General features: G+C 52.5%; 3 protein-coding genes across 3 annotated transcripts in view; 1 reads left to right on the plus strand and 2 right to left on the minus strand.

Moving 5' to 3' along the window:
• The first annotated feature begins 1,792 nt into the window (after positions 1–1,792).
• Positions 1,793–3,901, plus strand: LOC309581019 (tubulin beta-4B chain). The gene is made up of 4 exons (XM_082295400.1): positions 1,793–1,915; positions 2,002–2,110; positions 2,187–2,297; positions 2,707–3,901. Exons 1-4 carry the CDS (start codon positions 1,859–1,861, stop codon positions 3,765–3,767), a joined length of 1,338 nt encoding a protein of 445 aa, XP_082151526.1. The 5' UTR covers positions 1,793–1,858; the 3' UTR covers positions 3,768–3,901.
• Positions 3,902–3,903: 2 nt separating this feature from the next.
• On the minus strand, positions 3,904–17,383 carry CIMIP2A (ciliary microtubule inner protein 2A; the record flags this gene model as incomplete). Its single annotated transcript, XM_082295493.1, has 6 exons — positions 3,904–3,992; positions 7,708–7,797; positions 8,915–9,017; positions 10,034–10,335; positions 13,711–13,880; positions 17,328–17,383. 6 exons carry the CDS (start codon positions 17,381–17,383, stop codon positions 3,904–3,906), a joined length of 810 nt encoding a protein of 269 aa, XP_082151619.1.
• Positions 17,384–20,444: 3,061 nt separating this feature from the next.
• Positions 20,445–23,679, minus strand: part of LOC309581063 (discoidin domain-containing receptor 2-like) — a 51,258-nt gene continuing 48,023 nt past the window's right edge. Inside the window, exon 17 of the mRNA XM_082295476.1 lies at positions 20,445–22,578. Within this exon, the coding sequence (XP_082151602.1) occupies positions 22,438–22,578 (141 nt within the window). The 3' untranslated portion in view covers positions 20,445–22,437. The remainder of the gene's footprint in view (positions 22,579–23,679) is intronic.

Raw genomic sequence — 23,679 nt, forward strand, 5'->3', positions numbered from 1 at the left:
CTGACCCAGGCCTTTCCCAGGACCTTCTCAGGTCACTCCTGATGCTCTGGGACTCCTCCCAGGCTCTCTGGGGCTGCTCCAAGTGCTCCTGGACTCCTTCCAGCACCTCTGCAGGAATATGTTGTTTATATGCCAGAAATATCAATCACCATAACCTTTATATTAAGCTGACTACCAGAGGACATTCAACCTCCAGCCACAGCCTTCACCGGGCTTCTATATCCTGCCATCTCCTTACCTGACCCAGCCACAGGATTGGATTATTGTTATCCAGGCACAGATTCCAGGATGTGTACAAGCCATTTGTGTGTCACAGAGCTGGCTTGTGTCAGCAGAATTGAGGTCATGGCTGCCTTTGCCTCAGCCCACCCCACGGCGAGGCAGCAGGATGAGACTCCCTGCCCTGGGAGCTCCATTAGGAGCCTCTTTCAAGTTTTTGCTACGGTATGAAACAAGAAGAGATGCTGGGACTTGTAGACTCAGCTGGCATCACAATGAATACATATAACCATAAAAAGATTCTGCTGGAACAATAGTCAAACACGCTTAATAAAACTGTGACCAGTGGATGCACTGCCTGGGCAAGAACGTGCTCACAAAGCTGGGCGGTAGAATAAGGGACAGAGGAAAGGCAAGGGTGCTATTTATCCAGCCTGGGGTGTCTGGCTGCCTCATGACAGAGCTGCAGCACCCACACACAGCTCAGGATGGACATGCCCATGTGGGGAAACATTGGTAAGCAATATCTAGCTCATACAGATCCCCTCACAGGCAGGACCTCCTCACTGGGGCCTTCCCCTCACAGCACACAGGCCTCCACAGAGCTGCCATTGCAAGGCACAGCACCTGGACCCCCCAAGCCTCTACACTCCCCTCACAGCTGCCAGCCCCCCCCGCACCCTCAGAGCCCTGAGACCCCCTGAGCCCTCAAAGCCCCTCAAGCCCTCACAGCCCCTTCATAGACCCTCGAGCCCCCCAGACTCCTCACAGCAGGCAGACCCCCTGAGCCTTCAGGGCCCCCTGACCCCTCACAGCCCCCTCAGCCTCCCAAGCCCTCACACCGCCCACCCCTCCCGCCACCCGCCCGCGCTCTCGCCCCGACAGCGCCCGCGCGCGCGGCCCCGCCACCCTCAGGCGGGGCCGCGCGCCAGAAAGTGCTGGAACGTCGCTGCAGCCCGCGCGTGCGCACGCGGGGCTCTCCCCCCACCCACCGCGGCGCTGCGGCGGCGAGCGGGACATGGGGACGGGGAGGGAAGGAAGCAGGGAGACCCGCCTGGAGGAGGGGAGGCGAGGGGCGGGGGGGAAGCGCTGGGAACCGGCGGGGAACCCGCCCTGTCCCGCAGTGAGGAGGAGCCGCCGCCTGCGCTGCGCAAAGCGCGCACTCGGGTCCGTGAATGGGCGGCTGCGGCGGCCACCGCCCAGAGCCCGCTGCGGAGTCACTGCGACGGTTACCAGGGCACTTGGTTCTCCGCCAATCAAATGGCGTTAGCTCATCCCCCAGGGCCGGCAGCCAATCGGCTTCGACATCAATCATTCAATTGAGCCAATCGGGAGCGCCGTGAGCGAGCTGGGGCGGGCACTCGCGGCTCCCGGCTGCCTAACTGTAAAGCCAACAGACAGGCGGGCGGGGCGAATAGGAGCCGTCGGCTTGAGTGACAGCAGTAGAGCCAATCAGATTCTCTCATTTTTAGAGCCTCGCTATAAGCATCCAATCGTTGCTGCGGATGGCCTCCTGGGCGGGGAGAAGACGGCTGCGCGCGCATTCCGCTGCTATATAAAGGCTGGCGGTTGCCTCACGCAACCAGAGTCGGTTGGGGGAAGGTTAGGGTCGCTGGTAGTGCTTGGAGCCGCCGCCATCATGAGGGAGATCGTGCACCTGCAGGCCGGGCAGTGCGGGAACCAGATCGGAGCCAAGGTCCGGGCGGGGAAAGAGGGCGCGGGGGCGGGAGGGGAGCGCGCCCGGTCCGGCGTGGCCGCTGCTGACGCGCTTCTCTCCGGCAGTTCTGGGAGGTAATCAGCGACGAGCATGGTATCGACCCCACCGGCACCTACCACGGGGACAGCGACTTGCAGCTGGAACGCATCAATGTCTACTACAACGAGGCCACAGGTAGGGCCCGGACCCACCCCCCCAGGCTCGCCCCAGCCCCCCCGGCGCGGTAGTCACGGCTCTCCCTGTGTTGCAGGAGGCAAGTACGTGCCCCGCGCCGTGCTGGTGGACCTGGAGCCCGGCACCATGGACTCGGTGCGCTCCGGGCCCTTCGGGCAGATATTCAGGCCAGACAACTTCGTGTTCGGTGAGTGCGCGGGGGCGGGAGGAGCCGCGGGGTGGGGCGGGCAGGGCACTGCGGGGCTGCCCCGCCGCACATGCTCCGAGGGACCGGCCCGGACGGGGCTAATCCTGGCATGGAATACCGGGATTGCGGCTGGGAGCAGCTCCGAGGTGGCACCAGAGGTCGTTGCTCTTCCGATTCTCGTTACCGCCTCCGTGCGTGCCACCGGGAGAAGTGGAGTGGCTGCTGTATCATTGATAATTAATGTTTTCCCTGTGTCTGCCGAGCCACTGCAGAGGTGCCTGTGTAAAACCACAGCCCTGTGCTCGATAAGATAAAAGCTTTCATAGAGCCTGATGCTCTTAAGCTTTGCTTGCAAGCAATAAGCAGGAAGCAGTGACCGTAATCTAATACGAAAATGGCTCTTTTCCAGGTCAGAGCGGAGCAGGAAACAACTGGGCAAAGGGCCATTATACGGAAGGTGCTGAATTAGTCGATTCTGTGTTAGATGTTGTAAGGAAGGAGGCAGAAAGCTGTGATTGTCTCCAGGGCTTTCAGCTTACTCACTCCCTGGGTGGTGGCACAGGCTCTGGCATGGGTACCCTTCTCATCAGCAAAATCCGTGAGGAGTACCCAGACCGAATTATGAATACTTTCAGTGTGGTGCCCTCCCCTAAAGTGTCAGATACTGTAGTAGAGCCCTACAACGCCACGCTGTCGGTGCACCAGCTGGTGGAGAACACGGACGAGACGTACTGTATCGATAACGAGGCGCTGTACGACATTTGCTTCAGAACACTGAAGTTAACGACCCCCACCTACGGTGATCTGAACCACCTGGTGTCGGCCACCATGAGCGGTGTCACCACCTGCCTGCGGTTCCCAGGCCAGCTCAACGCTGACCTGCGGAAGCTGGCAGTGAACATGGTTCCCTTCCCACGTCTGCACTTTTTCATGCCTGGTTTTGCCCCGCTCACAAGCCGTGGGAGCCAGCAGTACCGGGCTCTAACCGTGCCAGAGCTCACCCAGCAGATGTTCGATGCCAAGAACATGATGGCGGCGTGTGACCCTCGTCACGGTCGCTATCTGACAGTGGCCGCCGTCTTTAGGGGCCGCATGTCCATGAAAGAGGTGGATGAGCAAATGCTAAACGTTCAGAACAAAAATAGCAGCTATTTTGTTGAATGGATCCCTAATAACGTTAAAACGGCAGTCTGTGACATTCCACCTCGCGGCCTCAAAATGTCTGCCACCTTCATTGGCAACAGCACGGCCATCCAGGAGCTGTTCAAACGCATTTCTGAGCAGTTCACTGCGATGTTCCGCAGAAAGGCTTTCCTGCACTGGTACACGGGCGAGGGCATGGATGAGATGGAGTTCACAGAGGCTGAGAGCAATATGAATGACCTGGTCTCTGAGTACCAGCAGTACCAGGATGCCACAGCCGAGGAGGAGGGGGAGTTTGAGGAGGAGGCAGAGGAGGAAGCTGAGTAAAGCTATGCAGTTGAACACCTGTAAATTTTGTTTAAAGTTGTATGAACTCTCTCATTCAAAAGTTCTGTTTGTGTTGTGTTATTATTGCTGTTTCCAAGTCACTCCCAATGCTGTACAGGCACCATTAAAGCAGTTTTCACAGTGCAAGTCCCCGTCTCCTCTGTTCACACCGGTAAGCTTCCCGCGTGCCGTCCCCGTAAGTGAGCCCGTAGATGTCCCGCAGGTCTGCAGAGGAAAACAACGCACTTGGCACGAGCACTGCCACCCTGTCCATGGCAACCCCCTTCTCTCCTGCCCTCAGCCAGCTGATGCCCGTTGTGTCACTGGCACGGTGGCAGTCCTGCTCCTGGTGGTGTGGGGAGTGAAGAAATTCCCTGGTACTCGCTTAGAATCAGGCACTGCTGGAGGGGAACACATTTAACAAGGAGGCTAGAATTAACTCCAACCTGTATCTAAATTTAGGTACCTGCCCATGGCCTGTTGCAGCGGGGGCCACGGGAGGTTTGAGCTGCCTGGGCACAAAATGGTGCCATGGAGCTGCCACCCAGCACTGGGCGTTGCTGTTCTGCTGCAGCTCCTCAGCACTGCACACCCCGCAGGGAGCCCTGGCCTGGCCCAGGGATGCTGGGCACAGCTGTGACAGGTGACACCAAAGCTGTCCCATGCACACAGCCCTTCTGCAGTGATTTCAGAATTCGCTGTAAAGGTTTTGAAAACCAGATGTTAGTGCAGCCTCTGCTTTTGGGCTGAGCTGAACACCTGACAAGTGTCTGACACTGGTTTGTCTCATGAAAACCCTGTATTAACTGCAGGATTTTAGGATGGAACCAGTTCAGATGCTCAGCGTCAACTTCAAGTGACAAAGCTTGAAGGAGCTCCTTGTCTGAGGAGCTGGACAGGAGGGAGCAGGCTGCTTCCCTGCTGAAGAAATTCTGTTCAGCGTTCTAAATTATAGCTGCTTTTGTTTAAAGGTTTTCTGCCTTAATTAATTTTCTCCACCCAGAGCTGGACTGGTTGGAGCAGTTAAAACTGTGCTGACTGGTGGCTCCAGAGGCAGGGAAGTGGGAATGTCTGCAGGAATGGGGCCCAGTGTCAGACCTGCACTCAACATTCTCCTCTCTGGTCTCTGCATCAGCCCAGCCCTGCCAGGAGAGTTGTTTTCCCACTCTTTGCTTTCAATCCTACCACATTTTATATCTTCTCCCATTTTCCCCCTCTGCACTGCAGTAAGGACAAGCAGTGAGTTCAGTTCTTCCCAGCTGAGCTCCATGACCTCCCACCCACATTGCTGAGCTGTGACCAAACACAGCAATGCATTAGTTGCTGATTTGTTGAGATTTTTTTAGCCTGGTACGTTAATGTTTTCAGGTGCATGGACACACCTTCCCCTTACTCACAAAATTCCTCCAGACCTCTCCTTTTAGGCAGCCCAAGACGTCACAGGGCTCAAGCAGGGACTTGTCCTGTTGGCAAATACCATTTCCCCAGGCTTTTTGTGCTTTCTCAACCCCTTCCTATCATCTACCTTTTCCTTTTTATCAGACTTCAAGCTTTTTAGAACAAATCCCTTTCCTGACATGTGACAGGTGGGATGTCACTGAGCCTCCCCTGCCTCGGCAGGGGGGTGGTGGCTGGAAATGTGAAGCCTAGGAGAGGCTGGCAGTGGGAATGCTGGGCATGGCACAGCTCCAGCACCTCGGCACAGAACAGAAAACAATCCTGCTACCTGTGTGGAACATCTCAGGAATTGTTCACTTCTGTGCCACTCCAGCCCATAACAGCACTACTTAACCCAGTAATTAGTGACTTTCGTTTTCACTCAGCTGATGAACTTACGTGGTACAAAGCCCGAGTAGAAAGGTTTGAGTCCGGCACGGGTGTAAATTTTGGTGTCTGGCCAGTGTGTCCGGGGAAATCTCGTGCCCAAGGTATAAGGTGGATTTCTTTCCAAAAGCTGGAAAACAAAACAAAAAATCCCCACAACAACATGGAACGGTTTATTTTAAAACATACTATTTTTACCAAAGTCATGCGCTTTGACTCTGCATTATATAAAATATTTAAGCCAACATAAAGCAATTCTCTTTCCAGTCCTGCTTTCTTCTAATTAAGAGCTGCATCACATCGTCCCTTTTTCTACTCCATAAATTTTTCTCCTGGCAGGTGTGGGCAGCAGTCCCTGCCACCTCCTCCTCCATGCCCACAGCATTGCCCAGGTGCTGTCCTTGGGATCCCTGCACTCCAGGCTGCAGAGATTTCTTTCCTTGGGGATCATCCCCAAGTCCCAAAGGCCTCGTGCTCCTGCTCTGCTGTCCCTGGAGCTGGGCCTGCTCCTGTGCTGTGGCTGTGTTTGGGTTTGACACCCTTTGTGTTTCCATGACTCCCACCAACAGGAATAGCCTGAAATTCCCAGGCCAGGAGGAACAGGAAGGCTTAGGGAGCATTAACTGAAGGAAGAGTGTAAATCATCTCCCAGAAGCGTCCCTGCCCTCCAAGGCCAGATGCAGGCAAGGGGCTGGGCACCAGGGTGGGTGTCACAGCTCTGCAGCCACAGAATCCCTGAAAGTGTCCCTGGAGCTGTGCCAGGGATGTGGAGAGGGGATGTGGGTCACGGAGCCCAGCACACTGCAGGGCATGGAGCCCTTTGTGAGTGGGATGGAGCCCAGGCTGTGGCTCCTCGAGTGGATTTTTGCTTTGCCTGCTGCAGGCAGTGAGCAGTGATCCATGGCACATCTGTAACCAAGGACAACAAAGATTTAGGGCAGATTAGTGGCTTGAAGTCGGAAGCTATCTTAGCTAGAAATGTGGCGTGATTCTCCCTTCAGTGTGGCTGCTCCTCTGGTGCTGCCGAGCCCTGCGAGCCTGGATTCCACTGAATCCCACGGTGGACAGACACCTCCCTGGCTGATTCATGGCAAGGCAGGCGTTTCTGAAGGCATCGGGGGCAGAAAGGCTTGGCAAACAGCACATTTGGGGATAAATGCCCGGGTTTTGCTCTGTTTGCTCCATTTCAATTCCTATTCACTGCAGCAGCAAAGGAGAAGGAAGCCAGCGCAGGGAAATACATTTCATCCAAAGCACAGCATTGCCCTGCTGCTCTCCCTGCTGACTCATTTCTTTCCAGCTGATTTCTCTGAGCTGGGGATCCTCAATCTTGGACGTTTTTCCTACATCAGCCCCATACGCTCGGGGACGCAGGCACGGCAGTGGGTCCCGGGGAGCAGGAAGGGCTGAGATGCTGCAGCCTGCGTTTAATGAGCTGGTCCACACAAGGCTGCTGCATCCCAGAGATCTCGCTGCATCCCGGAGATCTCGCTGCGTCCAGGGATCTCACGCCATCCTGGGGACAGGGAGGGATGTGTAGCTCTGAATGCAAACTATCAGCTGCTGCGGGAGGGAGCTCGTTTTCCCGTGCCGGGGGATTATGTGTCATTGTATGGGAGCTCTTACAGCAAGGGAACAACAGTTTTTCAGAAGGGATAATTCTGCATCCTTCCCAAAAGGAGGAGAAAGAAGATCGAGATCCCTTTAAGACAAATTGTGTTAGGAAGGGAAAAAGCCTCACAACCAATTAAAAGGGAGACGTATCACAGGAAGCCATCCAGCACTGCCAACCAGACAGAGGAGATGTATTCCATACGGGAAGTGCAGATAGTTGCATCCTCTATTTCTGCACTCAGAGCAACATTTTTAACAGCCGCTCTTGACCCAGCCCTCATAGATTTGCTTAATCCTTTTATGAACTCATTTACCCTCCCTTAATGTCCCAAGGAAACAAGTTACAGAATTTAATTGCTCATGGTTTTTTTCAACATTACCTGACAGTGTTTGATTTTGCTTGTACTTATATCCCAGTTCTAATTGTACTATTGAAAATTCGGGTGGATCAGCATTATGCACATTGTTATTTCAATAATCTATAATCTATAATCTACCTGACGTCGGTCAAATTCCTTCATGGCTTTCTTCACAGATAGGATGTAGTTCATGCCAATGTTGTCAGTGGCACAGGGGATGAATCCAGTGTACCCTTTGGATGGAGGCAAGAGAGAACATTTTCTGCTTGAGAACATACATTGATCATCTAAAGATCAGCCACTCTGAGAGTGGAGGAGCCTGGGATGAATATAAAATCTTAAAGTATAGGAAGGAAAAATTAATCTGTTTAAAGTGTAAAATTAACTCTTACACATGGGGTATCTTCTCTGAAAGAGGTGTTTTTTCCTTATGATTTCCAAGGAAAACAAAATGGCTTGAGCTGGATTTTGTTGGTCTCCATGTGGTATGGGAGAACCATCTCATTTTCTTAGGTTTTTTTTTACATCCACAACTCCTTCACATTCTCTCCCAACTTAATACACATTCAGGGGCTAACAACAAGCTGTCCAATCTTTTTTCCTCATCTGCTCTGCCCATCCAACAAATTCCCACAAGAGAAAATTTATAAAGTCTAAAACTACATAAAACCTAGCGAGGTAGAACTGAAAAGCAGCCCAAACTCCCTCTTTCCAAAGGAAAGCTTTGGAGAGAGGAATTCGTCTTCTGCATCCTAAAGTATGGACTCTCTCTCCTTTTAACTGAAATATTGTGATCCCTGTACTCCCGTGAGCCACTGCAGAGTGAAGGGTCCCACCCTCTGGAGTCAGACCCTTGAGGGAGGAGCTCAGCACATCCCCTGTCACAGTTCTCCTGCCGCACAGGAATGTTCTCCCAGAGCAAGTGGGGAGGTCACAGAACACCCCTTGTTGGACAGGGTTTATGCCTTTGTGGTGGTGCCATACATCCCTGTGTGTGGATTTGGTCATTCAGGAAAACATCTGATTTCTAGGAGATGAATAACCACCCCAGCAGGGTGGGGCAGAGCCCAAGGCCCAGCTCTCCTCACCCTCTGGAGCTTGGCCCCACAGCTGCAGGGAACCGAGGTGGTTCCTGAATCCCTCCCAGTGCCCACGGGCACAGAGTGGCATCCACAGGATGACAACATCCCAAAGAAACGCCCTTGCAGGGAGAGGAGCAGGGATATTTTCCATCCCAAACGAACTGGAGACATTGGGCAACATCTCTGAAGTTTCCCCATGGGGGAGATGGGTCACAGCAGTTCTTCAGAGCTGCAGCCTCGTGCTGCACGTGCCCTCCCTGTGTTTTACCGAAAATGGCTTTCTGCTGGATGGCATTTGGCACAGGCAGCACTGGCAAGGTGTAATCCGCCGTCGCCCCTCCTGGCAGTGCCACACCTCCGGTTCGTAGCTGCTTGAAACAAAAGGAGGAAGAAAAGAAAACACCAGTAAAACCCGCTTCTTCCCTTGGCTGCAGAGCTTAAAGCACTGCCAGGAGCTGGGAACGGCAACTGCCATTTCCAGTTCTTCCCAGCTTTACACTGAGAGCTGCCCCAGCGATTTCTGGGAAGGTCAAATTACGAGATGAGCAAGTAGCAGAGCTTGAAGGGGTTTGCAAATCCCCATGGAGAACAAGGGGAGCTTTGGGCACTGTGCAAATCTGTTCCTGAGGGCAAGGAGCGGGAATGCCCCTTCTTGGGATTTACATCCAAGCCAGCTTTTGACTCCATGCGTCAAACCTCTAATCTCTGCCTTCAGAGGATTTGCAGAGCCATGGCTGCAGGAACGTGACAAAGGCTGTTGCTGGTTCCAGAGGAAATAAAAGGGTTTTTTAAAAAATAATAAATATAATAATTAAAAAAAAATTTTTAAAAACATAAAACATGTTGGTCTGGAGTGATACTGGCTGTGCTGTGCTCAACAGCCCCCAGCTCCATGGGCAAATCCCAGTACTTAAATGTTTAAATGTTAATCAGTGTTTAAATGAGGGGTAACAATGATGGGAAATTCAGGTGGGGGAGATACAGGGTCAGAAATGTAACCAAAGGTGCTGGGAGTGCTCTCTTTTGGGGAGGAGGAGGAGGAGAAGAAGAAAAAGGCAGAGAAGGAGGAAGAAAAAGAGGAGGAAGAGGCAGCCTCAGGGCTCCAAGGACACCCGAAGGAAGCTCAAGCCTGGCTGCCCAGCACAGCCTAACACAACTTCAGCAACTGGAACTGAAGCCAAACCCATCCAAATGAGAAGTTAAGCCTTTTTGAATGGGAAGCCTAATTAACAACTAAAACCATTTCCTGAAGATGGAGTAGATTTGCTACTCCTGGAAACATTTGTGTACCAGCTCTTTCTCTACACGACACTCTTAACTCTGCCCTTGCCACCCACACCCGAGTGAAATTCCCTCCTCGCTCCCGCCAGCCCCCAAGCCCGCTCACCATTTTGCCCCCTCCACAGTTACACTGGCAGGTTCCAGCTGCTTTCCCCAGACAACAGGCCAGGGGTGGCTTGGCCACCTCCCTCTGCAGCTCCTCAGCCGCGGGGTGCAGGGCGAGCCCCCGGAGCGGCTCCTGGGGCAGCCAGGTCTGCCGGGCGCCGGGCGCAGCCGTGTCCGGGGGGCTCCGCCAGTGCATGGGGTCCATGTGGGCCATCATGGGCTCCTCCAGCGCTGGTGTGACCACGGGTTGTGGCCCAAGGGGTACTTCAGGAAGGCTGTTGATGGGCTGGAAGGTGACATACCCTGAAGGACAGACACGGAGTTAGGGGATAGGAGTGGCCCGAAGAGGATGAGGGATTCCCATTATCCCCATGCGCCTCCGGGGGAATGGGAAGGAGCCTGGAGGTCAGTGGTGTAGAATGAGAAGAGCTCGAGTTGGAAGAGACCACAAGGATCCACTCCATGCACATCCCATGGCTGTGCCGTCAGCCCCATCGACAAACTGGCCTGCACAGAAAACCCTGCACCAATCTGAGCTAAATAACATTTATTGCAACTGTCACCTAAACGGTAAAATATCACCAGCCAAGTTAAAAAGTAGTAAAGGGGAAAAAAATCCTCAATCCTTAACTCCACGTGGCTGTGTCTGTCCACCCCAAACAGAGCCCCCTCCAAGGAATTCTTGCTCTGGCACCGTTGCTGCTCATCGAGGAAAGGATCTGCTGTAACACTGGCTGGAAAAAATTTATCTTACATCCAGCAAATGCGAAATATCTCCACTGTGAGCCAGGGGCAGAGCCCTGTGATTTGAGACTTCACAGGGACAGCTGAGCTTGGCAACTTTTGTCTTATTTCCCCGTAAAGATCCCCGATGCCGTGGCTCCTCGAGTGCCCCAGCCCTGGTTCAGGCACTTTCTCTTCCTCTGTGCCAGCAGTGAAGCCCATTTTTCCCTCCTCTGTGGTTCCAGACGAGGATCACTCATCTACCCCACAGCCACCTTTTCCTCATTGGAAAACTTTTATTATGTCAGCTTTGTCTTTTTAAAACAAACCAAATTCCTTCCATTTTTGTGCTCATAGGTCGTTTCTTTTCCACCCTCTGGTCATTACAGCCTTCCTCTGAGCTCCCCTAGGGAGCACATCTGCATCCCAGGGCTGAGCCTGCAGGATGAGGCACCGTCTTCCAGCAGAGGCTCCATCTGCAGACAGTCCGTTTATCTGCAGTGCTGGATTGGTGTGGGACTCGATCTCAGAGGTGTTTTCCAAGCTGAATGATTCCATGATTTCTGCAAATCTGCAGAAATCAGCAAAATCTGCCCATTTTCTGCACGAGTATAAACTTCTGGTGGGCATTTAGCTTTGCAATCTGCCCAGAATCACAGAATAATGTGTATATATTCTGTATATAACTTATAAAATATGCTCTATGCAACTGAATTATCAAGTGTCCAGGCTGGCAACAAAATAAAGAAAAATCCTTGATTAAAATGATTCTTCAATCCAGAGTGCAAATTTTAAAGCAGGTTTACTTTTTACTTCATTATTAATGAGAATGTTGCATCTACTCTCTCCCACAAACCAAAGGAAAGGGAAACTTAGGTTGTTCTGTACTTGAGAAATCCCTAAGAGCTCCTTTTTATGACCCTGGGACTTGCAAACTGATCGATTCTGAAAGGCTGCTCAGTGAGGTGCAAAATGAAAAGCCAGGAGAGCACAGTGCTTTTGATTTGAATAAATATCCCTATTTTCAGGTCAGGTTCCTGGGGAGCCCACAACCAGTTCCAGCATGGATGATGGATAATTCAGCACATCCCTGGCTGATCTCATGGAGTCACAAAATATCCTGAGCTGGAAGGGCCCACCAGGATCATCCAGTGCAGCCCCAGCCCTGCCCAGACCCCCCAAGAGCCCCAGCCTGGGCATCCCTGGCAGCGCTGTCCAAACGCTCCTGGAGCTCTGGCAGCCTCGGGGCTGTGCCCATTCCCTGGGGAGCCTGGGCAGTGCCCAGCACCCTCTGGGGGAAGAACCTTTCCCTGATATTCAGCCTAAATCCCCCTTGCCCAGCTCCAGCCGTTCCCTGGGTGCTGTCACCAGAAGGAAGAGATCCCCCAGAGCAGAGCCTGATTTCACTTCCAGCAAGAAAACAAATGGGATTGAACTGATAGAAACCAGCAAAGTACTTGGTGCCCATCAACGAGGCTTTATCAAAGCCAGACCTTGAGAAAAAGTCTTGAGACCGAGTTTGCCAAAGGCAGCCACAGGCCTGGCACTGCCATGAGCTCTTTGATCTCCATCACATAAAACACCCAGAAGGACACCAGGCAGCACCTGGGGAGGGTTTCAGGGATTGCATGGGGCCAGCTGGACAGCAGGAGCTGTTGGGGACCTTATCAGCACAGCCAGGGGTGGCTCCCCATGGCCACGTTCTTCAGGACCTCACTAACGAGCAGCGAACGTGAGCTCTGGCATTGGCAACCAGGAGAGAACCAGAATAATGAGAGAGCAACTCGGTCAACTGGTTAGTTGGGTCTGTCCAAGCTCTATTTTAGTCCAAAGAAATGCAAATTCAAATCTCCAGGAATTAAGCCTGTAAACACCACCTGTGTAGTGGAGGTCTGGATCCTGGAAAACAGGGCCAGGAGGAGCAGAGAGGCCAAAAGTTTGCAAGAAGCTGCACGGCACGAATTCCCCGTGAGAAATGAGAAAGCAACACTTTGGTGTGGCATCCCCAGGGAAATAAAGACCCAGATCCCATATGGGCACATCATCCTGGAGGAAACTCATTCCCACTGCCCAGGGCATCCACAACAGCCACGGCTCAGCCACGGGATGGGACGTGGCAAATGTCCCCAAAGGATGGCACATCCCCAAGGGGCTGGTCAGGATCACGGGGCAGCTCTGCTCTGCCTGGTTTGGGGCTGCTCAGCACGGACCAGGCACTCTGCCCAAAGGGCTGGGACTTGGTAGGAGATTCCTGCAAATTCCCAGCGCTGGGAATCCACATGAGCCTGTCTCTGATGGAGGAGATGGGGCCTGTTAGCAAAGTGGGGAAGGGAAAGAAAGGGAAAGGATGGAAAGGGAAAGCACAGGAGTCCTTCTGCTGTGCTGAGGAGGAGCAGCAAGAAGCAAAATCAATCCCAAGCTGTCAGAGCTCAGAGCTGAGCGAGCTCTGCACCAGGCAGGTGAGCCAGGAAAGGATCTGAGGTAGGAGACCACATCTTCCCCAGAAAGATGGATCCTAGCCCATGGAATTGTGCTGGGTTTGACAGGGATAGAGGTCATTATCTTTGCAGCAGCTAATACAGGCCATGTTTGGGATTTGTGAGCAAGCAGCTGTGTGGGGTTTAGTTGCCAGCCAGGGTCAAACCACAACAGGAATTCTGGAAGAATCAGGGAGTGAGTTCATAATATGCCATAAAATCACTTATCTTCATCTAACTGAAGATAACCTGAGAAGTCAAACTCTCCTCTCCACAACACAGGAATCCCCATCCTCACAAGCTGAGGCTGAGAGCTCCAACTCCTCACTCTCTCCAGGTGTCAGTGCTCCTACACCAGAGCTGTGATTGCTCCGAGGAAAATACCCCATTTCACCCAGCAGCCTACCAAGGACGGGTGGGCACAGACCCCAGTACTGGTAATTAACCCTGTGCTCATTAGCAGGGCCCATTTGCTCACCTGGATGCTCGATGTGGTAATGGAGCTCAAGGAGGTTTTCCTTGTTGTCCAGTGGTGCCAGCACGGAGCGATGGCTCTTGCTGATAGTGGGATCCATCAGCACATCGTGGGTGGTTCTGCCGTAGGTCTTCCCAAACCTGAAGGTGAACTGAGGGATGTAGCCCCCATAGCTGAGGAGGAAACCGGAAAAGAGCCATCACCAAGGTGGCAGTGGGAGCTGGGGACTGGTGGGATAATCATGGAATCCCAGACTGGTTTGGGCTGGAAGGGACCTTAAAGCCCATCCTGTCCCACCCCTGCCATGGGCAGGGACACCTCCCACTGTCCCAGGCTGCTCCAAGCCCCAATGTCCAGCCTGGCCTTGGGCACTGCCAGGGATCCAGGGGCAGCCCCAGCTGCTCTGGGCACCCTGTGCCAGGGCCTGCCCACCCTCCCAGGGAACAATTCCTGCCCAATATCCCATCCAGCCCTGCCCTCTGGCAGTGAAAATCTGCTGCAGAGCTTTTGTACCCTGGAAAGGCCCTGTCCAGGAGCCCAGGGAAGGTGATGGATGGGATGTGCCCGTGAGCCCGGGTGGAGCCGCAGCGCGGGGGCAGAACTGAGACCACACATGTGGTTACACAGGAGGCCGGGGGCAGTGTCTGTGTTTCACACGCATGTTCTCATCTGGCAGCATGAAAACTGGCTCAGTTCACAGGCGTGTACAGGCACAGGCCTTTGGTTCGTGGAGAAATGCAGGATGAGGTCAGGGAGCTGCACCTGTGGATGGGAAACTCCCAGCACAGCCTGCAGTGGCTTTGGCAGCACCAACATCCACAGTCCCCCAGTTAAAATATCATTTCCATTTCAACGTTTAAACTTTGCGGTGCCTTTGCTCTGACACACAGTGAGTAGCTGAGAAAATCCCAGTGTCTCTTGTTCAGTACTGAAACTCAGAAACCAGAATAATTCTTCACTTGCACCCTCCTCTCTCTGCTCACAGCCAGGAGTGGGCCTGGGCTGGTGAGTCCACCCAGGCACTGCCTGGCACAGGGCGGGCACAGTGAACATGGTCAGCCCCAGGAACAAATACAGCTCTGGTTTTTTGGGATCTCTCCGCTGCCCAAGCCCTGGGATGGGCACTGTGACTCGTTGGTGGCCGAGGGCAGGGCAGGTGCTGCAGCTCTGGCTCTGCTCCGAGCCACCATGAGAAACTCGAGCTGCTCCAGTCTCAGATTTCCTAATGGTGATGTTATTCCAGCACTGAAGAAAGGTAGAGCTGCCAGTTGCAAGGGACAGACAGAAATATTCCATCAATGAGCGCAGCGTGGATCCGGGGATAAAGCCAGATGATGCATGAGGATCATAAGATGATGAGTAAGTACTTTCCCTTCCAAATAGTTTAAACAACAGCAAGCAGAGCCGTGCATTTACTCTTGGCAGGTTTCCCCACTCTGCACGCAGGATTCCTCCCCGGCAGCTCGGTGGCTCATCCCCAGGGATTCTCAATGAGTCTTGCAACACAGGGAAGCAACACCAGGATGATAAAACTGAGCGAGGGCACAAATGACACAGCCCAAATAATTACAGGATGGCTGGAGGGATTTTGATCATGGACAAAATAATGGTTGGGCTGAGAAAGGGCTCCGTTCCCCCGCGATTAAACACGAGGTCAGCTGAGCGAGTCGGTCTGGGTGCACAGAGAGGGATCTGCCATGGAGAGAGCTACGAGTGCTGCTGGTGAAAGCCTGGGGAAGGGACCAGCCTCAGCAGGGCTGTTTGTGCCCCTGTGCTGAGGTGTTGATCCCTTTTGGGGATCCCTCTTTGGGGGTTCAGGCTGGTGAGCACCAAAAACCCGCTCGCCCGAGGCTGAGCCCGGCTCACCCTGCCCTTGCTCAGCCCTATCTCCTCCATCACCACTCCCAGGCTGCCACCCAAACCTGCTCTGCCTCCCTGGTCGCCAGCAAAGCCTTGGCCCTGGGCCCACCCTCACTTGTCTCCAAACCCTTCCCAGCTCCGCAGAGCCAGGACAGGGCTGTGCCCAGTGCCCAGGATTCACGGACTGACCCCTTCTCTGCCCACCCAGACCTTCCCAAGGCATCCCACTCATTGGGTTTAGGCTTCCCAGTGCTCTTGAGCGCTGTGGTGGCTTTTCAAACTCCTGCCGTGACCATTGCCTGGCCTGAGTGTCAACAACGTGCTTTGGTGTTCCCGTGGTGTTTGTAGGTTCAGTGGCACAGGCAGGTGCAGCACATGGGACACCGGGTGACATCCTGGACACAAATCCTCCTCCCATGACACCCCAGTGCAGGGCTCTGCTGATGATGCCCTTCAGGCAGCTCTTCCTCACCCTCAGCCACCCAAAGCAGACACAAAGCAGCGCCCTCAGCACCCACGGGGGCTCAGGGGGTGCTCCGAGCCTGCACAGCACCAATAAATGCAGCAGCAGCCTTTGGTTCCTCCTCCAGAGGTCGAAGCAGCTCCGGAGAGGAGCAGCCCCAGCTGCTGTGTCCATACCTGGGCTTAGAGCTGCTTCTGGGGGAGCTGCAGGCAGCCAGGGGTGAGCAAGGGAAGGTGTTGAGGCTTTTGGGGATGCAATTCCAGCCATGGCTCCCTCCTTGCTGTCCCTCGTCATTCCCAAGCTGCTGCCAGCACAGCTTTGACAGCACACACGGAATGTCCCATCAGATGGCCACAGCAATGCAAAAAGGAGTTTAAAACCCCCAACCTCAGAGCTTTTGTAAGTGGGAAGGTACAGAGATCAGTAATGGAAAATGCTGCCTGTCACTGTGATGGGAAGGGCTGATTTGGTCGTCACTGCAGGAGCAGCCTTGAGGAAACCTGCTCCACCCTCTCCCTGTGGCTGGGATCTGCCCCCACTGTTCCTGCCCTGCACCCACAGGACATGGCTGGCATTCCCTGTGCCAGGGCTCACAGCCTGGTTCGCCTCAGCCTGGGCTAATCCAAGGGATTCTGTACCCACAGCAGCTGCTTTTCCCTTGGGGACCGCCCAGCCTTTCCCACCCCCTTTACACACCCAGACCAGGTCTCACCCCACACACAGCTTCTTAATTCACAGCAATTCCCCCGTTCTTCCCATTCATATCTTACCTTCTCCCCTGTAAATCATTGCCTCATATCCAGGGTTTCTTCTTTCCAAGCCTTTAGAGGAGAGCATCACAAAAAGCTTTGGAAAGAAATCCAACTACTTGTGGAGTAAGTCACTAGACTTTCCAGTCCCTGACCCAGCAGCAGGACAGGGCTCCAGCCTAGTGACCAGAGGGTGTCACATCTGTACAACCATTTACTTAAAGGAGACTTCCAAAAATCCTTGATGCAAATATTATGACAGTTTGGAAGCCAAACCCTGCCCAGTAGCTCTGGTGGCATTTGGCAGCTTAAAAGAAATGGGAAAAAAGAACAATTTTGGCTTTGCTGTCCACACACTATGGCATGGTCTGTCACTCTACCCTTCTGTAAGGTGCTGCTTCTCCTGGAGCTCTGTGTCCTTCAGAGCACTGTTACACGGAATATTGAATTGTGTCTTTAAGAAAACCCAAAACATCACGAGTCATAAATTCTCCCTGATCCCAACCAGAGCTATTTGCATTGGAAATGGATGTTTTGCATGAACTTACCCAGGGATGTGGTAGGGGTTTCGAGGGAAGATGCTGCTTCCCTTGTAGGATGCCATGGTGATGTTACAGCTGGTGGTGGGGAGGGGGGGAAGGAGACGCAGCTCAATGCTGTCACCAGGGGAGCCTCTGTGATGTCAGCCCCCACCAGGTTCCATCTGCAGCACAAAACCCCTCAGCTTCTCCTGGACACAGCTCTTTCTTTCCGCACCTGGAAGTTTTGGACAAACACAGGAATTTTACAGCGTTTGTCAGGCTGCCTGAGGGCTCCCAGCCCCGGAGACAGCAGTGCCAGATGTTCCCCGTGAGCGGCCCCAGCACAAACGCGTGTCCGTGGTTCACACCCAGCACCAGCACTCTGGAGAGCCTGGCTGTGCCTGCCTGGTCAGGCCATGTGCTCCTGCTCCCAGCAGGGAAAACTCGAGGCACAGGCTCAGGGATTCCCTGGGCTCAGCCATCCCTCCTCTCCCTGCTCCTCGCTGCCCTCCCGGCCTGCCTGTCTGAGGGTGGCATGATCCTTCACTGCCTGATTCCTGCAGGGTAAAGCTTGCTCCCATTCCCAACACAACGTGGCCACGTTGCCTTGCAGGTGCTGGGTTTCTCCCAGCCCAGAACAGGGGCTCCTGTTTGCTGAACAGCCCAGACTGGTTTGGGTTGGAAGGGACCTGAAAAATCACCTCCTCCCACCCCCTGCCATGGGCAGGGACACCATCCCAGGCTGCTCCAAGCCCCAATGTCCAGCCTGGCCTTGGGCACTGCCAGGGATCCAGGGGCAGCCCCAGCTGCTCTGGGCACCCTGTGCCAGGGCCTGCCCACCCTCCCAGGGAACAATTCCTTCCCAATATCCCATCCAGTCCTGCCCTCCTTCATCTTAAGGCCATTCCCCCTTGTCCTGGCACTTGATGCCCTCATGCACCTCCTGTACACTGCATTGATCAGCTCACAGCTCCTGGGGAATTTAAACATGGGATATTTTGCATGTGAGCTTAGCACTGGTCACTGCTGCAGTTTAAACTTCTTGCATGTGTGATGTTTGAATTAAAAATTAAGTATTTATGAATGTGCTTGACTTTTAGACATCTCACTGAGCTGAGTGTTCTTCAGCCCTCCAAAAAATACATATTAGCTTCTGAAGCTGAAAATTATTAACTTCTTTCTCCCTGAATTCCCCTCCCAGCTGACTGGAATTGCAATTGGAGCTGCAGTTGCACTGCTGCTTATAGCAGTTGTTGTGTTTGTCGTGTACAGAAGAGTGAGACAGTACTAGTAAGTACTTGAGAACCATGTAAGTTTTCAAACCAGTTTTCCCATCAGTCTTGAGTCTTTTTGTAATTTTCTGTGGTAGCTGTTTGCTGTAGGGGTGTGGTTCTTGCAGGACAACAGCTTTAAAGGGTGAAGAACTTGTGTTGCTTCACTTGCCCAGGTCTGAACCCAGAGCTGTCCGTGCAGGACCTGCAGGGTTTTATTTCTTTGGTGTCTGAGCAGTATCAGCCTCAGTATCAGCTGTGAATTATGCAAATGGTTTCAGCCCTGCTGTGATTTCACTGTCACAGTAAGGAGAAAGGATTGAACTAGAGGTTTTCCTGAGGAGATTAAAACTACCCACTCCTTCTGTCTGTGTGGAGAGCCCTTTGTCTCCTCCAGGGCTGAGGCAGAACCCCAAGCCAGCCCTGCCTTGGTGGGGCTTGGCCAGAGCTGGGGAATGAGGGATCCCAGGGAGGTTTAAGTTCCAAACGCTGCCCTGAGCTGTTCTGGAGGCAGCAAAGTCACCGAGCTGTGCTCAGGTGTTCTCCCCCAGATGCTAAAGGTGGTTTCTGATGTGCTGCTTCTGTGTTCCAGAACAACTTCAGCCACACGTGCCTCAGTACAGGTTTTCCAAGAGCAACACAGTGATGTGCGAGCGGCAGAAGATCATGAGGAAGGTGAGGGCACCTGGCCCAGGGGGAGGGAAGGAAAGGAAAGATTAAAATCCAGTTTAGGAGGTGTAAAGTTTGCAATACTTGACTTGCTGAGCCTGGCCCAGGGCCTTCAACATAGAAAATTTCACTGGGATTTTGTGGATGTTTCAGAACTCCTGGAATACTGACTGGATTGCTGATGGAGCAGCAGTAGCTTCTCCTTCTGGCCAAACCTTTCTTTTTTCGAGAACTTTTGCAGCCAGTGAAGATAGAAATAAATCAGTGAATATCTAACTCCTGTATGGAATTGATTAAACATCCCAGAATCCCAGACTGGTTTGGGTTGGAAGGGACCTTAACGATCATCACCTTAAGGCCTAATTTCCCTCAAACTTATATCTGAGAAGATAAAAATGCTGCTTTGACTCCTGTCCTCGGTGCCTAAACTGAGAGATCTGATATCCCCAGCCTTTATAAAATCTATTTGAGTTTGCCCAAATACCTAAGCTCTGAGCAGGGGCAACCCCAGGGGCTGCCAGGGGTACGATGGCTCAGCTCAGAGGGGCACAGTGAAAGACCAAGAGGGAACAGGCACAAGGGAAAGGTCCACCAGGCACCAGGAAAAAGTTCTTCGTGGGCACAGAACAGGGACAGGGTCAGGGGTGCAGGTGGCATCTCCAGCCCTGGAGATTCTCAAAGCCCAGAGCACCCCAAGGGAACTTTGAAATTAGCTCAGCTTTTAGTGGACAGGTTGATAAGGGACCTACAAAGTCTTCTCCCAGCCTAAAGCACCCGATTTTAACACTGAGATGAAAAAGTTGCTTATTGAAATGCAGCACCAACCAACAACCCCAGAGGCCCATCCAGGTCCCACCAGCCCAAGGGGATTTGGGCCAGCACCTTTCCAGCATTTCCAGAAACTCCCTTCAAAACTCTCTTCTCTGAATGGTCTGTGGCTGCTTCCTCCAAACCCAGGGGTCACACACTCCCCAAAGAGCTACTGAACAGCCACACCGAAATATCAATTCTCAGGGCAGACACCTGGGTAAAAAAAAAAAAAGGTAGAAATTCACTTTTGTCAAGGTTATCATTAGAATTTATTGGTATGAGACAAACTTTGTATGTCACCATGTCAGTGGAGGAACAGCACATCCAGATGTCACAGAAGCACAGAGGGGACACTCCACACCCTGGGAGCTCCCAGCTCCGGAGCACAGGGGACCACACACATGGCTGGGTGATACTGGGGACATGTTCTGGGGCAGGAATGCTCCAGAAACCCCATGGCTGAGTGGTTTGCCAGACAACAGCACCCAGCAGGCTGGAGCAGGGACCTGCTGGCTCTGACTCCCACAGGGAAGGGCAGCTCACCCCAGTCACAGGGGAGAGAAAAAACCAAACCTATGTGGAGGTGAGAGTCCAGGTATCCCTGCAGGGAGATGAGAGCACTTGGGCCCTCCAGCTCCCCAGCCCTAAAGGGGCTCAGAGGAGCAGCTGGGGTGGGGACACATCCCCAGCAGGACAGCCCAGGCATGGCTGGAGCCCTCCCAAGGAGCAGACACAGCCATGCCACGCTCCATCCTGGCATCTGCCCATTCAGAAGCAGGGTGTTTCTTTTAGCACAATTATCCCTGTGTTGTAACCACTCAGGCATTCCCCTCTCAGCAGTGCCCTCTCGCAGCACAGCCAGCCAGTCATCTATGCTTGTGGCTAACATGAAAATTATCTTTATCATCTTTACTGGAAATACATCTTATGCTGGATTCTACTTCAAAAAAAAAAAAAAAAAAAAAGCCAAGTGCTGAGCTTTCATCTTCTCCCAGCTTATGAAATATTTGGTTTGGTCCAAAGTATCTTGCTAAATGATTAGAGAGGGAATAGCAGAGTATTCCCCAGGCACCTGGTAAATCCACAACGGATTCATTGTAGAAACACACTGAATTCTCTAACTTGCTCCAAATGGATTTCAGAGCCCTCTAAAACCCTCCAGAGAATGAGCTGTTTGTGACAGGACACACAAAAAGCAACCCCAAGTTCAATGAGTAACAGGCCCCGCACTGAGATAAAGGACAGGCCACAGCAGGGGATGTGCCAGCCCAGCCCTGGGGCCTCCTGTGACACAGCAGTGACAGAGCCTGGGCTCAGCTGCCCCTGCCTGGCCGTGGCACCAACCTGCTGCACACCTGGAGAGGAACCTCGGGCTCCAGACACACACGTGTGACCTGCGTGCTCCTCCCACCCCTCTCGTGGCAGCTGTGACAAGTGACAAAGAGGGTTCTGCTCTCAGCCATCCGGTTCCACCAAATCTAAGTTCCCTCTCCCACGTAACAGCATTGATTTAGAGATCTCATATTGATGGGTAATTATACAGGATTAATTGCACATCAGTCCATTGTGGCTACAAGTTCATTAGGTTAATAAATCTACGTAGTGACAGTAGTACAGTATCGGCTACTTCTCAATACAAACTCCCTACCCTAACCTTAATTTGTAGGTCAGAGGAAGACCTTCTAACACAATGACCTCCCAATGACCTTTAACATTCATTTTCAAAATAATTTTTTCTAGAAAACAACAACAAAAAAATCCAGTGTGGGGAAAACGCACATATATAACCAAAGCAGTGCTTAACAACCACAGGAAAACAGAACATCATCTTGGACTCTTGTTTCAGCATCTTCTGTAGACCCTGGCAGTGTCACTCCCAAAGGGCTCCTAAATGCTCCGTCAGTTCCCAAGTCCATTAAACCATTTCCCAGCTCCAGATGCTTCTGGTCTCTCACCATTGTAGCAAGAGCACACAGAAACACTTGCTAATGTGCACAAGACTTCCATCTGATTTCATGGAACAGCTCTAGAAGGCTGCAGTCTTTCCTTCCAGAAACCTGCTCTCGAGTGGCAGCGCTCTCACCGACCAGGCCTTCTCTTCCAGCCAGGAGAGAGCTCCGAGTCCCTCCAAGTTTTACTCATTCCTTTTGCCCAAAGGTGTATGGGTATCCAATAAAACCCCTCTCACAGTATTCCCAGGAAATGATTCAGAAGAGGAGATGATTTTTTCAACCAAATGAGATCCTCTGGTCCTGTGTGTCAGACCATGGCCAAGAGAACGAGCAGCTGCCATGGACATCCCAACTGAAATAGGGCCCAGACTGTGAGGGACAGGCAAAGAGACCCCAAAGTCACTCTGTTCTCAACAGTTTGCCTCTTTCCTGGAGTCAAATGTTTGATTCCATTTGTTCTAGCAGGAACTGGTGGATCATGTCAAAAGTGGGACGATCTTTGATATCCCTGCTCCAGCATTTCAGCATCAGGTCGAACACAGGGTTAGGACACAGAGGAGTCTGGGAGAGATAGATCTGAAAGGAAGAGAGTCATGGTATTTCAGTGGGGTTTTCACAAAAGAACTGAGCTTTTACTAAAGTAACACCAAAAGACAGTTTCATTCCAGGTTTACAAGACACAGCCACCATGCAGTGTTTGGAATCCATCCAGCCCCAGTCTGGCAGCAGAGTCTGGACAGAGCCTCTCAAACAGCACCACGGACACTTTGCCAACTTGACTGATGAGCTGGTCACAAAACAGGCCTTTGTCCCCCAGAAAACATCAAGGCTTCTGAGGGATTTGTCTCCCAAGAGACAGCAAAACACAAACCAAACCCAGATTTACCACAATAAAATCCAAGTACTTTCAACTCACCGTAGACAATCCATGAGGCTTTCTAAGCATTGTGACAGCTTGTTAGCAGAGACAGAAAGAACACCTTTTAGAGCTTATCTACAGCACAGCTGGGCAGAATGATTTCATTTCTCCCTCTCATTTTTTAGGCTCACTTCTTTTAGGCTCTTGGTTAATCATTAGTATTTGGGAGATGGTGAGTAAACTCCCCATCACTTTATTTCCCTTTATTCCCTGGTGCTAAAGGTGAATTTTGGGGAGAACTGTTCTGAACTGGCACTCCACAGCTTTGGGTACTGAGGAGATGGAGTGTCCTGTACCACTGGTATCTATTGAGGGCAGCAGCAGTGGGGACAAAATGACACAGAAAAGCCCTTCAGCAGCTGGAGATGGCCAAAGGCTTCCTGGCATATGTGGAGATACTACAGGGAGAATCTAATCCCTGGGAACTAACAACTGCTCCTTCCCACCTCAACTCCCTCCTGCTTCCTCATCTTTCAGAGGCAATGCTGGTGGGAGAGTGCTGACAGAGGAAAGGAGCACGAGGATTGTGTGGGAGAGCCTGGAAAAGCTGCAGACAGGGCAGAGTGAAGTGGTTTAGAATAGGAAAGAAGCAGGACAGGGCAGAGAGATTCTTCCAGTGGGACTCCAAGAGAGGAAAATTGGTGCAGTGAGCCCAGGAAAAGGGGAGGAGAGGCAGGACACAGGTGAGAAGTTGAGTAGATGCAGAGGAGGTGAGGGCAGCGAGGAGGCCCTGGGAACACCCACCTGGATGGGAGTGG

This window comes from Coloeus monedula (genome assembly GCF_965178545.1).
Source record: "Coloeus monedula genome assembly, chromosome: 21".
Taxonomy (NCBI): Eukaryota; Metazoa; Chordata; class Aves; order Passeriformes; family Corvidae; genus Coloeus; species Coloeus monedula.

Coding starts and splice junctions, on each gene's coding strand:
- LOC309581019 (XM_082295400.1), top strand. CDS start 1,859: ATGAGGGAGATCGTGCACCTGCAGGCCGGGCAGTGCGGGAACCAGATC. Junction 1,916..2,001: donor GGAACCAGATCGGAGCCAAG/GTCCGGGCGGGG, acceptor TCTCTCCGGCAG/TTCTGGGAGGTAATCAGCGA. Junction 2,298..2,706: donor GCCAGACAACTTCGTGTTCG/GTGAGTGCGCGG, acceptor GCTCTTTTCCAG/GTCAGAGCGGAGCAGGAAAC.